The 16,219-nt window shown below is 41.2% G+C and overlaps 1 protein-coding gene across 8 annotated transcripts in view; it reads right to left on the bottom strand.

Moving 5' to 3' along the window:
* Nucleotides 1–16,219, bottom strand: part of LMBR1 (limb development membrane protein 1) — a 199,352-nt gene that overhangs the window by 42,400 nt on the left and 140,733 nt on the right. For 5 of the 8 annotated variants that reach the window (XM_086685387.1, XM_086685422.1, XM_086685406.1 and 2 more), the window contains 2 exons: nucleotides 5,941–6,102; nucleotides 956–2,825 (listed from right to left, as the gene is read on the bottom strand). The exons of 1 other annotated variant lie outside the window; for it this stretch is intronic. In XM_086685387.1, coding sequence (XP_086541513.1) covers nucleotides 2,740–2,825; nucleotides 5,941–6,102 — 248 coding nt within the window. In that variant the 3' untranslated portion in view covers nucleotides 956–2,739. Of the gene's footprint in view, nucleotides 1–955; nucleotides 2,826–5,940; nucleotides 6,103–16,219 lie in introns of those variants that run through there. 2 more of the 8 variants (XR_015243572.1, XM_086685398.1) reach the window with 1 other exon arrangement.

Raw genomic sequence — 16,219 nt, 5'->3', positions numbered from 1 at the left:
AGCAAACTGAGGCAGAGGTCGAGGCCCCGAAGATCAGGTGTGTACAGGGTGAGCCACTAAAGCATCCAAGAGTCAAAACCAGGCAGAAGGTTTCATTCTCATCCACGAATCCACCAACTGCTCAGTATGGCACCGAAGGAGCTGGCATGTGCATGTACGTGTGGGCACACGTGTAATTTTCACATAGTCTCACCTCGACAGCAGGTCTGTTTTTGCACAGAATATATATAAGGCTAAGTAAATACTGAATCTAAGAGATACTTGGAAACATCAGTAAAAATTGCAAATGTCATAATCTATAAGATGTATCATTTTAAAATTACTTAAGTACTGCAGAAGCAATCAAAGATAAGAACTGGCCAAGTCTCCTCACGCAACTTTGTAACTACGGTGCCTAATGCCCTTTGCACGTGGATCCTAAGGTGAGACTAAGCGGAGCATCTGACAGGGCGACCGTGGACGTCCTCCCACCCGGCAAGAACGAAATGGCGGCCCCGGGCCTATCCTCCTGCTCCAGCTCCACGAGCGCGACAAAGGCAAGGCCCGCAGGGCGCCTGTCCTGACCAGAGCCCAAGTGCTCGGCCTCTGTGTGCCACGGCCCGTTTCTGTCGCAGCCTCTCACAGCCGGCCTCCAGAGCATCCAACAGGAGCACCTGCATTTACAAAGTCTGTCCCCCAAGAGGAAGTCTCTGTGTGTAACCAGGGATGCACTGTTGGGAGTGGCTGCAATCATGCGGCGAACAGGGAGGATATATCAACCTGCATTTGTTCCCACAAAAGGGGTCTGAGGCCCCAGGCTCAAAACCGTCCCCCCACGTGAGGTGTGTCCTTGGTCCCAGAGCCATGACGAGGCATCCAGTAGCAGCTGTAGGAATTTATGCTACATTTCACCGCTTACTAATCCAAACCTGGCCTAAGTTTTCCGATGGAAAGAAACTTTCAAATGAACAAAGAATTGATACAGACATTGAAAAGTTTAATATTTGACTCAGAAATTCTCAGACATCTTACAAACACCCAGGAACTTCCTATGGATGTTAAGTTACAAGTGATGTTCTTTTACTGAAAGAACTTTCTTTTCTCTTCTTTCCTTGACCAGGTCTGTTCAAAATATGGATTGCAAGCAAGTTTCAGTAAAAATCAAAGCTTGCAATTAATGTTTAAATAGGTGTGATTATCAGTGAAATTAGGAAATAGCCATCTTCTGTTCATTTGCTCACTATGCAGGTCTCATGCTGAGAGATTCCCAATGCTACACTGGTGGTATTTACTGAGTGTTGTTTAGAATCACAAAATGGTCTTTTATTTTACAACGAAGCTGCATCTTAACAAGCAGAGAAGCTCAGAAGGAAATGCAGAGGTATAAATAAAGGAGAGGTATACTCAATGGAACTGAGGAATATACAGATTAATTTTTCTTATTATTTTGGCTCTAAATGGAAATTTTTTATGTCAAATATATACAGCCGGATTTTCATAAATTTCTCCAAAAAACAACTTGAGAAAACTGTTCTTTTACTTTTGTCTGAACACAGACAATCTATTGCCATACACATAGTGCATGTGAACGTAAGTGTTTCCGGAGACTGCATAACTATGAATTGTGTGCAAAGGGGCTCGTGTCACGTGTCTGCATGCACAATTTTCAGTACCCTATCCTAGTGCCTGGTAACACAGAGTACAATTTTATAGTTTTATTCAGTGGACTTAAAGTCAAGAAGCCATCCCAAGAATTATTTACAATTCAGTAACTGAATGATTATCTGATCACGATACATCGTAGAGCTATTCTTACATCATGAATGCTGATACTGTGCATCTGGGTGGTAACCTGGTAACTTTTATAAATCTGAGGTTTAAATCGGCATATACGAAAGGAACCAAAGCCTGAAGAGTGTGGTGACAGCGGGGTTTCTACCACAGATGATTTGTAGTTTCATAACGGGACACAGGAGAACAAGGAACTGAGAGATATCTGAAGAAATGCTTTAAAAAACCGAGTGTACACATAGCCTATAAGGCAAAATCTAAGTTACAAGTGTATTCAACACCGGCAACTATGTTACGAGAGGTAATACTGAGTCGCATACACGTGAGACGTCGGAGAACGGTGACCACGTACTACTTCCGGCCGAGCTGACCACACCGCGCGGTGGCAGGCGTTCCCACGTGTCCTCCCACGGATCGGGTTTTACAAGAATTTCGCCTTTCTCCCTGGACTCAAAGTCCAATCGCTATCACCCTGAAACAAAACCCGGAACTATGCTTCTGTCCTTTTCCCTAAGGAGGGGAGAAACCTCATCTGCAAGCGCTGCGTTCCCATGCGCCACCGCAACGGGGGCAGCTGTAAGCCTGCGTGTCTGCAGGGCCTTCACTTCACAGCCAAGCACCAAGGATGCCTTTCTCGCGGCCTTCTCCGTCTTGAATAAAGTATATAATGGGATTTAACTGAGTTCTTAGAAAGCCCCGGAGTTGGCCTCAAAACATGCTCGTCTGGGTGACTGTACCAACCGACGCCAGCACCCGCGTCCACAGGAGAACGTGCCGCCCCGAGGAGCCTGTCTGGCCGGCGAGTAGGGGGTCCGCACGGAGTTAAACGGACACGTGGCCTGTGGCGGCCGAGTTCTTAGGAGACTGTGAAAGCGGTGGCGCCGCCGGGCCCGGGCGCTCACCGGGAGGCACCGACGGGGCGGTCGGGAGCCGGGGGCTCCCGGGTCAGTGGCAGAGCGCTGCGCGTTCTCACAGTGCTTTGTGATGCCCGTTTGCAGACGGCTTTGATGTCTCTGAATCCCTTGACGTGTCTGATAAGTGAAGCTTATGCAGCCCTGCAGGAAAATTGAGAAAATGGTGAGAAAGGACATACTGTTGCGCGGCTGCGCAGACGGCCAACAAGGCAGTGTGTCCGGTGTCACTGAGGAAGCTGGGAGGTGCTGGCCAGGCCCCTTAAGGATGAGCGACCTCTTCTCCCCACTGGGGGCGCCCGGGGGCCTAAGCGGTAGACAGCGGTGTCTCAGGAAGCCACGCCTTCTCCACAATTCTGCACAGCTCTGGGGCCCCTGCAGGCTTCCGCTTTCTTCAGTTCACTCCCTCCCCCACCCCCACCCCCACCCCCGTGTCCCTCCCGCCCCCCGCCCCCGCACCGATCCCAGGAGCACGCTCTCTCACGCCTCCTCCCGCAAGCTCATCCAGACAGACCCAGTGTGCTTCCCGGGGGACCTAACCCGACACAAATATGATGGCGTTCTTGTTTTAAAATACACACATACAAGTATACACACAAGAAAACACATGGAAAGACATACCAAAATATTAAGCATGTCATTAAAAAGAAAAGCAATGGAAAACATGATCAAAAAGAAAAAGACAAGAAATGGCAAAATAATAAACTGAACATAAATAATATTCCAATATTCAAAGATAGTTCACAGAGTAAGAAAGTATCACTATCTTCTAAAGTTACATTAGTTTCCTTCTGTATCATACATCAGTCACTCACATAATGCACCTGACATACACAACTGTGCCCTCCCGGGGATAAAAAGTAGAAGATAGTTCATGTGGCACCAAAGCTCTCAGCACTTACTAATAAAGTGAAGCACAAAGATATTCAAGAATATATAACCAGTCCATCTATGGAAAAGATTTTGAGGAAACATTTTTATGAGGCTCAGACCTTTGTTGGCACCTCAAAAACATACTTGGATGAGGTTTTTTCCCCCTAAGATTCCAGATAGCTATCTACCTGGCAGTTAAGCAATTTTACATCCCTCTTAAATCAACACAGCACTCTGAATTTTAAAGTTTCTATCACCTGCATATGTTCATAAAAGAAAAGCTAAAATTGAGTCTGTGTATGATGGATGAATGGGAAGGAAAAAAGAAATCAATCTAACATAAAAAAGAGTTCTGATCCCAGGAATGGCCAAACCACTGAGTGACAACAGGAACCCACAGCTGCTGGGGAAGCGTGTTTCAACACGGCCTGCTAGAGAAGGAACTAGGCGGACAGAGAACCAGCGGGGTAATCCCGCCCGAAGCAAAAGGGAATCCCCTTTTAGGACATATTTCCAGTTGTTACTTCTAAAACTCGGGGGCAGCACAAGCTACGCATCTTTAAAAAAAAACTACAACGTCTCTCTGTGCGGATACAGTCACCTCCACCGCCATCCAGTGTTTGTTTATATACCCGGAGTACACCAGGTACTCTATGAGACAGACACTGTCATTGTCAATGGACATAGCACCAGAGGGGAAAAGCCTACAAAAAAAAGAGGGGAAAAAAGGAGACAGTTAAATTTTATAATCAAATTACGATTCCCAGTGAAATTAGACTGAAGATCTCAGATGAGTCACACATTATTACATATACTTAATATGGAGGATCTTTTTCTAGGTATGATTCATGTCCTCCTTAGGCATTCCAAAGAGTAACAGAAAACATTTGGACAAAAAACCCTTAAATCCATCTAGTGGTTTTACACAAGTCTTGATAATTCTATTGCCTATTATGGTCAAAGGGCCAACACAACATACATGACTTCACCTTAGGTTAATGATACTTCCCTACATTAAAAAAAGCTTCTTTAGAAAGATGATATCCAGAATACTTAACTCAAAACTAAGTTTACAGTAATTCATCTACAGCCGTCTCATGTCATTGACTAGTCAGTGGGAATCGACCTGACATTATGGCTAACTAACCTCACTGATGCTACCACGGGCTTCAAAATGAAGTTCTCACTTGAGACATTTGGCGGGGAGAGCTATGGATTCCCACGTCACCTTACAGATTTTTACCTTGTCGGTATTATGAAAATTTAGGCATGAAAATCCACAATTATCCGCTGCTTCTGCTGAAATGAGATGTCACTTTCACTTCTAGGCCACTATTTCACCAACCATCCCCTCACAGGGTGAACTTAAAGTAAAATACATATGAGTAGATAATCTGAAATCTTTTTTCCTTCCCAAAGGTCATCCCTTCAACCACAGAGGTTGGAAGAATTTGGTTGGGTGAGAAGCTTCATGTTGCTCAGAAGGCGGAGGTTATCTGGACCTTAATCAGTACGGGGCCTATGGCAACCACTACAAGCCACAAGAGAACACAGACTATAAACATTCAAATGATGTCAAGTTAGGTAAACGACCTAATGTTAGGAGTCCCTGCAATAAATCGCTGCCTTTCCCTTCTTTTATTATAAAATTACACACTCCAAACCCAAGAGGGTTTATACAGCAAGACAGTTTATACTGCCCTGGTATTCCTAAAATATAAAGCCTGATGTATGTTTAGTACTAATGTTGAAGTAAGCATGGAAAACACATTTGATAAGTTACATTTATTCCCTTTATACCTTAGCCAAACCTAAGAGTTTTTTAATACTGTCACAACACATGTGACTCATGGACTACATGATTCAGGAATGCCCTCTCCCATATTAATGACAAGAACACTAATATTTTCATCCTGACTTGTTTGGCTTACGGAAGAGAATTATGGATCAGCTTGATATTGTAAACTCCAAGCCTCAAAAGAGATCTGCAACTAAAAAACAGTAAGAGGTGTCGTTACCAAAAGAGAAGCTTAGCCCGTTATTACCCTCACCTCACCACAACCACCATCGTCTTAATGATAAAAGAGCTCATTTTATTGAGCCCTTCTGATGTGCCAGGACTATGCTCAGGCCCTTACAAGAAATATTTCAGTTAACATCCACAACAAGAGAAGAAGGTATTATCACCATTTTATAGATAAGGAAGCCGAGGCTTAATGAAATAATTTTACACAAGAGCACAACCAATAAGGAGTGGGTCAGAAATGTGACCTCTAAGGTGTTACACATCAGGAAAAATGAAGAGATGAAGACTTAAAATCAATTCATATGGCAAAATTAAAAATTAGTAGAAAGCGAGAAAAATACCCATAAACCTCAGGATTACCTAGGGCCTTGAAAAGTTCTTCTCGTACAGCAGAGGTGAATTTTCTGACCAGACACAATGTTGTCACAATAGCAAAAAGCAAATTGTAGGATAATACAATATAGAAATTTCCCAGCCAATTAAACCTTCCAAAGTCTCCAAGTAGATCAAATCTAGTGATTCCTGTTAAAAATAAATAAAATAGCCCTTAATAAAATCAGGTACAATATATTTAAATACGTTACAAAATAAAGTACAAAACAGATCAAATTCCATGGACTTTCTCATTTCTGTTAGTAGGTATCCTAGTTGAAATCCGTAATTGTTACCCTGGGGAACAACCTCAACCAGCTCTAACCTACTCTGTCCGGGTGTCACGGTCTCTTCTTGGAAGCGGCGGGAGCTGGAGCGAACACCCCTGACACTCGGCACGCTTACACCGACAAGACATCCACTGTGCCGCTGCTCACGGGGAGAAAGCACAGCGTGCTCAACTGAGTCTGGAAACAAGAGTCGTGGAGTCGTGGCGGACGAGACACCTGACAAACTTCAGGCTTCGCACCTCCCCACTGCTCGGTCCCCCTCTCCATGCAGGTCCCAGGTCGAACGTCACCTCCTTAGAGAGGCAACTGTCCCCTCTACATAAAACAGCCGGACCCCTCCATGGCCGGCTATCCCAATGACGTTTCTTTGTAACACAACACTACTTGAAATAATTTCTTTTCCTTTCTGTCTTTGCTGCCCACCTTCCCCACGGGAATGTAAGTTCTATGAGAACAAGGACTTTGTTTTTTTCACTCCTATGTTCCCAATGCCTAGAGCCATGCTTGCCCATACTTAATAATTACTACATAAACGAATAAACTAACAGGGTGATTCTTTTCTAGGGTAAGTTAATAGGGTAGTTCTAATAAACTAAGAGGGGAGGCAGGGGAATATTATTAATCTGAACTGGATGCTCCGGGTTTGTGGAGTACAATAACAAACCTTGAAATGCAGGATAGTTATATACATTGAAGCTATTTAAATTCACCTAAACTGATTTTTAAAAGCAAGTCTTGGGGCACCTGGGTGGCTTAGTTGGTTAAGCGTCAGACTTCGGCTCAGGTCATGATCTCGCGGTCTGTGAGTTCGAGCTCCGCGTCAGGCTCTGTGCTGGCAGCTCAGAGCCTGGAGCCTGCTTCGGATTCTGTGTCTCCCCCTCTCTCTGCCCCTCCCCTGCTCATGCTCTGTCTCTCTTGCTCTCAAAAATAAATAAAACATTAAAACAATTTAAAAATTAAAAAATAAGTAAAAACAAGGCTTAAATAAAAAAAAAAAAAAAGTCATCCTATTCAGTGATAATGTACCCTAGGCCAAATACTTATTAGAAAGAATGTGTGAATGCCAGGAATTTTTCTGACCACTGGTAAATAAATAAGTAAACAACACGCAAGTAGTCAAGTGACAGATGATGGGACTGGTGACAATCTTCAAGGAAGAAACTGAAGAGCCACTTGGGGCCTATCATGTAAAATTTTAACCATAGAGGGCTGTATAAACAAGATCATATTACCTTTCTTTTATGGGTGGCCTAAGGATTTCAGGAGTAACCAAACTCCATTTCATTTTATCAGCTGACTGTTGAACTCAGCTCTCACCCCCACCAAAGCAACCCCATCACCTATTATAGGGACGGCTCTACAAAAGCAGGGCAGAGAGAAAACAGGAAAACCTTCATATCCAAAAGTATCACAAAAATAGGACGTTTCAAAAAGTATTTCTTTAACAGCCACACTTACACAGGGCCAATGGACAATACTCTATCATGATATTTTAGAGAGAAGATTAATGAAAACATACGATAAAATATCATTTTAAAGAAGGTGAAGGGATAGGGCACCTGGGTGGCTCAGTCAGTTAAGCATCCGACTTCAGCTCAGGTCATGATCTCACAGTTTGTGAGTTCGAGCCCCGCACCGGGCTCTGTGCTGACAGCTAGGAACCTGGAGCCTGCTTCAGATTCTGTGTCTCCCCCTCTCTCTACCCCTCCCCCGCTCACGCTCTGTGTCTCTCTCTCGATAATAAAATAAACGTTAAAAAAAAAAAAAAAATGGTGAAGGGACCCAGACCCCAGCAGAGGACGCAGCACAGACCACACATCAGGAGTCACAGCAACAATCACAGCTGCTGCTTCTCAGATAAAAAACTTGACTGTGTTAAGAGGAATACATATCTAATTATACATTTTATTTTTCACACTAAGTACCATTTAATTTAACCTAGGAAGTTATCTGTAGACAGGATACAGTCCTTCCAAAACACACTTCAGCGATTTCAGCCCAGGCTTCCCAGATAATTAGTTTATTTGATGTTTAGGACCAAACTCCTTTGAGAATCTGGTCAGAGCCATAGATCATCATTCCACAAGAAAAACACAGAGATGCACACAGACACGAAATCTTGCATATGATGAAATGATTGACGGAAAAAGTGACTGATCATAGAATAAAACCCTGTGCAGATTCTCCAGAAGAGTCTTACCTGGTTTCAGAACATTTTACTCATATACCATCATTCACAAAGAAAAAATCAGAACATATATACCCAAGATATGCATATCTAATTATTTTAAAACTATATATGTACTACTCACTGACTTTCACATTACACACAAAGAACAGACTTTAAAAATAATACCAGTAAAGATAAATATGAGTTCTCACGGTTTTTTCACAGCCCAGTGACTTACTTCGTGAACCTATGGGGACAGACCACTTTGGACAGCATGGGGACATGCTAACCAGTAACTCCGCCACCACCCTGGACCTGGCCTATGCACCACGGGGGGGACAGCAGTGCCACACGCTGAGTACAGGGGCAGTGGAAGGTATGTGACATACAGCTTCTCGGCAGATTCAACTTGGTACCCTGAGAGTCAGGGCCAAGACTTCATATGAAATCCCAGACAGAGAGCGATCTCCTTATGACATGTTTGGTCCCAGGGACATCTCAGGTTGACCTCACAGACATACAGGAGCCCGTTGCTACAGTGCAACAAAGCACTAGACAAAATATTAGGTTATAGGGGCTAGTTCTGAAGACACTGCCGTTTCAAATTTAATCTTTTAAATATCTAACTAACATGGTCCGACTAAAAGATCACTCTGGACAACACATGCAGCTCTTTAGTCCTGAAAACCCCGTATAAGACTGAACCTTAAACAATAACCCCTAAACCAACATCTGAGAGGCTATGTCACAGCAATTATTAAATTGTAAAATGTACTTTTTTATTAAAAATGCCAACACTTAGGAAAAAGTAACAATACTTAAAATTTTAACTTTAACATTTATTGTAAAAATGTATAATACTTCAAAATCTCCATTTCTGGAGAAAGATATAAAAGCATACATATTAAGGCAGCTGCTTTGGATTCTTTGTCTCCCTCTCATTCTGCCCCTCCCCTGCTCACACACTCTCTCTCTCTCTCTCTCTCTCTCTCTCTCAAAAATAAACATTAAAAACTCTTTTTATTTATTTTTTATTTTTTTTATTTAAAAAAAATTTTTTTTCAACTTTTTTAAATTTATTTTTGGGACAGAGAGAGACAGAGCATGAACGGGGGAGGGGCAGAGAGAGAGGGAGACACAGAATCGGAAGCAGGCTCCAGGCTCTGAGCCATCAGCCCAGAGCCCGACGCGGGGCTCGAACTCACGGACCGCGAGATCGTGACCTGGCTGAAGTCGGATGCTTAACCGACTGCACCACCCAGGCGCCCCTAAAAACTCTTTTTAAAAAAGCGTATTAAGGCAGCAAAATTTTAAGATAATACTAACAAAAAAAATCAATTATCAAATGTTATGAACTCTGCTACTCAAATACTGAAATGCTCATTCCCATTCAAAAGTTATTTCTGTAAAAGATAAGTAAAATATACACCAGCTAAAGGCCTACTTAGTTAAGCATGGCTAAGCATAAAGCCATCTTATCGGTGAATAAAATGATCTTCATGACAAACCACGCGTCGGTTCCGCCCACTAAGATACAGTTAAAAACATTTTATGCATAATTCCTTGAATAATGAACTTATACCTTCACAAGAACCTCATTTCAGGGAAGACCAACACGAATCATGAGAACCCACCTTCGTTAGCCCACCTGAGATGACTCTGATTTCTAGCAAGCATACTCTGGTTCCTCACTAGCATGAAGACGTGGAAAGCCTGACACGCTTAAGGGATCATTAAAGCAACTTTATCATTAAACCATGTGTGCTGGCATCCCACACAAATGGCTGACATGATACCCATGGCTTTAATGTAAGACTGCCAAAAGGAACACACACATCTTGTCATAAAAAAAATAAATTTAGAAGTTAAGTGTTCTCTGACAAAACACTGGGATCGACACGTTTTTCCCTCTGGACTCTCACAACGGTTAAATTATTATCTTGACGAGGTTTTCAAATTCCCTTCTCTAAACCACACTGTTGGAATAAACTTATACCTAAGGCAGGCATCAAATAATAAATATGACCTAAAGGGTACAAAATAATAAAATATCCGATCCTTTTTAAGCATCATTAATTTCAGGGTTAATGTATATAGGCCCATTGCCAACTGTTTTATTTATTCAAAAATAAAGTCATTCTAAAATTGAAGAGAAGGTCCACTTCTGGGGTGGAATAGAGAGGATCCTATTAAAGCAAAGACTTCAACTTTTGACTGTTCTTACTTTGCAAGTAGATTTTCATTAAATTACATCAACTAGGAATACTGACTTCAGGTTTGGGCCAAGATGGGATAAAAGAGACCAGATTTTCCCTTCATACCTGAATTAACCAAAAAAACCTGGACAAGACATACAAAACCTTCATTTGCAAGACCCTGGACATTAAGCAATAAAGGGCAATAACGCTGACAGACAAGCAACAGGCGAGCCGGGCCTTACCTCTGCCACAGCTCCGGCCTGAAGAGGCCTTCCGGGCTGCAGCACAGAGAGGAACAGGGACAGGGTCCAGCCATCTTGCTAAGTTGAAGAGGTGCAGTTGGAACCTGGGGACCGCAGGGTAGACAGAGAGTTGCACGGGGTGGGGACCCAGATGTGTAGAAGAAGCTCTAGAGTATTCAGCAGGGAACGGGCCCACTCATGCTCACGGGTAAACAACTGAACCAGGAATGACCCAGATGACAGAACGAGTAGCAAGGACAATTAACTAATCGTAACTGTATACCTTAGATCTCAGAAGCTGGAAGAGTGAACTTGTTCAATAGAGACACGGAAGATACAAAACAGACCCAAACGGACCTTCTTCAGAGGAGTATCACCATGTGACACACGGAAGACGCACTGGATGGGATTAGTGGCAGATGTGACACACTGGTAGAAAATACTCAAACGAAACACAGAAAGCAAACCAAGACAGAAAATGAACACAGCATGAGGGCACCATGAATTCATTTCAAACGAATGATATGCTTGTCGTAAGAGTTCCTTACGGAGAGGAAAGAGAACAGGAGGGAAAAAGCATCTGAAGAAATAACGGCCGAACACCTTCCAAATTTGATGAGAACTAAATACTGACAAATCAAAGAAGTTCACTAAACTCAATGAACAAAAATCTGAAGCAAACTACACCACAGCACATCATAATTAAACTTCTTAAAATCAGTGATAAAGAAGAAAAATCTTAAACATGGTCATATGGAAAAAAAGAGATCAAATTATCTTTTTTTTACACAAATTAAAAAAAACAAAGATAATGATCACAGAAGATTTCTTATCAAATACTACAGAAATGAGAAAAGAGTCATAGAACATCTTTAAAATACTGAAGGAAAAAGTTAATCTGAAATTCCATATCCGGTGAAAACTTTAAAAAAATAAGGCAAAATAAAGACATTTCATGTATCCAAAAAGCGGAAAGAATCCATCACTGGCAGACCGGCATTACGTGGGATGTTGAAAAAAGTCCTCCAGACAGACAGAAGGAAAATGTATCAGAAGGAAATCTAGATCTACGGAAAGCAATGAAAAACAACAGAAATGATTACTATGCAGGTAAATATAAAAGACTTGTTAGTTTTAAATCTCTTTGAAAGATCACTGTTCAGAGCAAAATCGGAAACACTGTATTATAGGGTTTTTAACGTGTACAATTTATGATAACGAGCACGAAAACAGCCAGGGGAGAAATGGAAATACACCGTGAGAAGGCTCTTCTATTAAGGGCTACGATACCACCAGAAGGTGGACTGTGACATTAAAAATGTATACTATGAACCAGAGAGCAGCTATCCAAATACTACAACAAACAGTTATAGCAAACAGGTCAACAAAGGAGATAAAGGAGAATCAGTTTTTTTAATGCAACATATTCAGAAAAAATGAAGATAAAGAAGAAAAAGGGAACAAAGAAGAGATGAGAAGAAACAGAAAATAAAGAACAAGATCGTAGATTTAAACATATCAGTAATTGCACTCAAAGTAAACGGTCTAAACATCCAAATTCAAAAATGAAGATTAACAGACTATATAAAAAAGCAAGATCCAACTCTAAATTATTTTTTTAAACTTTTTTCTTTTTTTAATGTTTATTTTATTTTTTTATTTTTGAGAGAAAGAAAGCACGTGCATGTGAATGGGGGAAGGGACAGAGAGAAAGGGGGGAGAGAGAGAGAGAGAGAGAGAGAGAGAGAGAGAGAGAGAGAGAGAGAATCCCAAGCAGGCTCCACGCTGTCAAGTGCAGAGCCCTACGTGGGGCCTGATCCTACAAACCATTAGATCATGACCTGAGCCAAAGTCAAGAGTCAGACACTTAACTGACTGAGCCACCCGGGTGCCCCTCTACATTATCTTTAAGGAACCAACTATTTAAATACAAAGACACATGGGCACCTGGGTGTCTCAAGTGGTTAAGTGTCTGACTCTTGATGTCGGCTCAGGTCGTGATCTCATGGTGGTGAGAGATCAAGCCCCACATCAGGCTCTGTGCTGAGTGTGGAGCCCACTTGGGATTCTGTCTCTCCCTCTCTCTCTGCACTTCCCTCCCTCCCTCCCTCCCTCCTTCCCTCTCTCCCTCTCCCTCTCAAACATTTTTAAAAGATAATAAATAAATATAAATAAATATAAAGACACAAACAGGTTAAAAGTATAAGAATGGAGGGGCACCTGGGTGGCTCAGTCGGTTAAGCGTCCGACTTCAGCTCAGGTCATGATCTCACAGTGTGTGAGTTCGAGCCCCACGTCAGGTGATGTGCTGACAGCTCAGAGCCTGGAGCCTGCTTCAGATTCTGTGTCTCCCTCTCTCTCTGCCCCTCCCCTGCTCATGCTCTGTCTCTGTCTCAAAAATAAATAAAAACATCAAAAAAAATTGTTTTTAAGTATAAGAATGGAAAAAAGTATACTATGTAATTGTAATAAAAAAAAAAAAAAAAACAGGGGCGCCTGGGTGGCGCAGTCGGTTAAGCGTCCGACTTCAGCCAGGCCACGATCTCGCGGTCCGTGAGTTCGAGCCCCGCGTCGGGCTCTGGGCTGATGGCTCAGAGCCTGGAGCCTGTTTCCGATTCTGTGTCTCCCTCTCTCTCTGCCCTTCCCCCGTTCATGCTCTGTCTCTCTCTGTCCCAAAAATAAAAAAAAAAAAAAAAAAAAAGTTGAAAAAAAAAATTTAAAAAAAAGTAAAAAAATAAAAAAAAATAAAAGCTGACATGGTTATATTAATGTCACACAAAGTAGATTTCATAGCTAAAAAGATTACCAGGAATGAAGAATGTCATCATCATTAGCCTAATTATAAAGGGGTCAATTCATCAAGAGAATGTAACAGTCCTAAATATTTATGCATCTAATAATACCAGAACTTCAAAAATACATGAAGCAAAAAAAAAGAAATGTAGGAAGAAATAAATAAATCTGCAATTGTGGTAGATTTCAAACCCCTTCTCTCAATAATTGATAAAACAGATAGCAAATCAGTAAGGATACAAAGAACTTGAGCAACATTATCAACTAAACTGACCTCATATTTATAGAACACTCTACCCATGAATAGCAGAATACACCTTGTTTTTAAGTACACAAAGGAGATACATGAGGACAGACCATGTTCTGGGCCATAAAGCAAGTCTCAATAAATTCAAAATGATTCAAGTCATACAAAACCTATTTCCTCACCATAATGAAATTAAATTCGAAATCGCTAACAGACAAACATCTCTGGAAAATCCTCAAATATTTGGAAACTAAATAACAGACTTCTGAACAATCCATGGTCCAAGAAGAAATAACAAGGGAAGTCAGAAAGTATACTGAACTGAATGAAAATGGCAGCACTCTAGATGAAAGTTCAAGGGGGTGCAGCAAAGCAATACTTAGAAACTCACAGTGTTCAGAGGCAATGCTAGAAAATAAAGAAGATCTCAAATCAGGGAACACAGCTTCAAGTTTAAGAAAGCAGAAAAATAAGAGAAAAATAAACCCCCAAATAAGCAGAAGAAAATAAATAATAAAGAGTGAATCAATGAAAGGAAAAGAGAAAAAGAACAGAGAAAAATAAATGAAACCGAAAACTGGTCCTTTGAGAAGATCCATAAAAATCAATAAACCTCCAGCAATACTGTTAAAGAAAAAAAGCCAGAAAACACGAATTACCAACACCAGCTATGAGATAGGTAATTATCACTGCTGTGCACGGATACCTCCATCTATATTAAAGGGATAATAAAGGAACCTTATGCCAAAAAAATACTTGACAACATAGATGAAATAAATTCCTCAAAAGACATCAACAAAGCTCACTCAAGAAGAAATAAATAAGCAGAGTAGTCCTCTACCAATAATATAAGTTTAATGTGTTGTTAAAACCTCTCCACAAAGTAAATTCCAGGCCCAGATGGCTCCACTGATTAACTATTTCAAACGCTGAAGGAAAAAACCCAATTCTATAAAAACTCATTGTCTCTGTCCATTACAGCCGCGCTAACAGAGTAGCACACACCGGGCGGCTTATAAACAACAGACATTTATTTCTCACAGTCTGTGGCTAGAAGTCCAAGATGTCCGGTGAGGGTCCACTTCCTGTTTTATAGACAGCTATCTTTCATTATAACCTCCCATGACAGGAAGGGCAAGGGAGCTCGAGGGGCCTCTTTCATAAGGGCCCTAATCCCACTCATGGGGGCAGAGCTTCACGACCTAACACCTCCCACAGGCCCCTTCCTCCTAATACGATCACACTGGGGATTAAGCTTCAACGTATGAATTTTCAGGGAGACACAAACATTTAGTGTATAGCATTCATCCAGCAATTTGAAGAGGAGAAAATACCTGTGGATAGTTTCAGTGAAGATAGCATTACTCACATAAGCAAAACCTGAAAAAAGATATTAACAACAACAACGAAAAGAGAACTATAGATCTATGCACTCGTACAGATGCAAAAACCCTAAGCAAAATTTTATCAAATTGAACCCAACAGTAAAAAAAAAAAAAAATTAAAAAAAAAAAAGGATAATACGTCATGACCAAGCGAGGCTTATCCCAGGAATGCAAGATTGGTTTAACACTCAAGACTCACCCAGGGTAATTTAGCACACTAACCAGAGTCTAAAAGAGAAAGCCACAGGATTATGTCAGTAGATGCAGAAAAAGCATTTAACAAAACCCAGTAAACATTCCCAATAAAACTCCAGCAAAGTAGAAAAGAAGGGAACCTCCTCGACCTGGTGAAAGGCATCCACCAAAATAAACAAGCTAAAAAACACTACAGTTCTTATCAGTTAACAGTAAAGGACAGAATGCTTTCTTCCTATGGTGGAAACAAGCCAAGAATGTCTGCTCTCACTACTTCTATTCAACATTGTACTGGAAGCTCCAGATAATGCAACAGATGAGAAAAATAAATTAAAGCACCCATGTTGGAAAGGAAGAAGTAAAACTATCTTTATTCACAAATCATTAATCATAATTATGATTAATCATCAACGAAAACCAACAAAATCTACAAACCAGATACTATTACTAATAAGTGAGTTTAGCAAGGTTGCAGAATAAAAGACCAATATACACAAATACACCAGCAATGAACTGTTAGAAATTAAGTTTTTAAAGTAATACCATTACAATAGCATCAAATGTCCTAGACCTAAACAAAAACGCAAACACGGCCGAGACAAATTAAAGAACTAAGTAAGTATACAGTGTTCAGGGACTGAAAGATTCAGTGTTGTAAAGATGTTAATCCTCTCCAGTTTGTTCTACAGACTCAACACAATCCAAAATCCTCGCAGACATTTGTGTAGAAAATGACAAGCTAGTTTA

The sequence above is a fragment of the Puma concolor genome, chromosome A2, assembly GCF_028749965.1.
Source record: "Puma concolor isolate L17-30 chromosome A2, mPumCon1.1.hap2, whole genome shotgun sequence".
Lineage (NCBI taxonomy): Eukaryota > Metazoa > Chordata > Mammalia > Carnivora > Felidae > Puma > Puma concolor.
The sequence above is the reverse complement of the archived record's forward strand: the minus strand, read 5'-3'. Positions and strand labels throughout refer to the sequence as shown.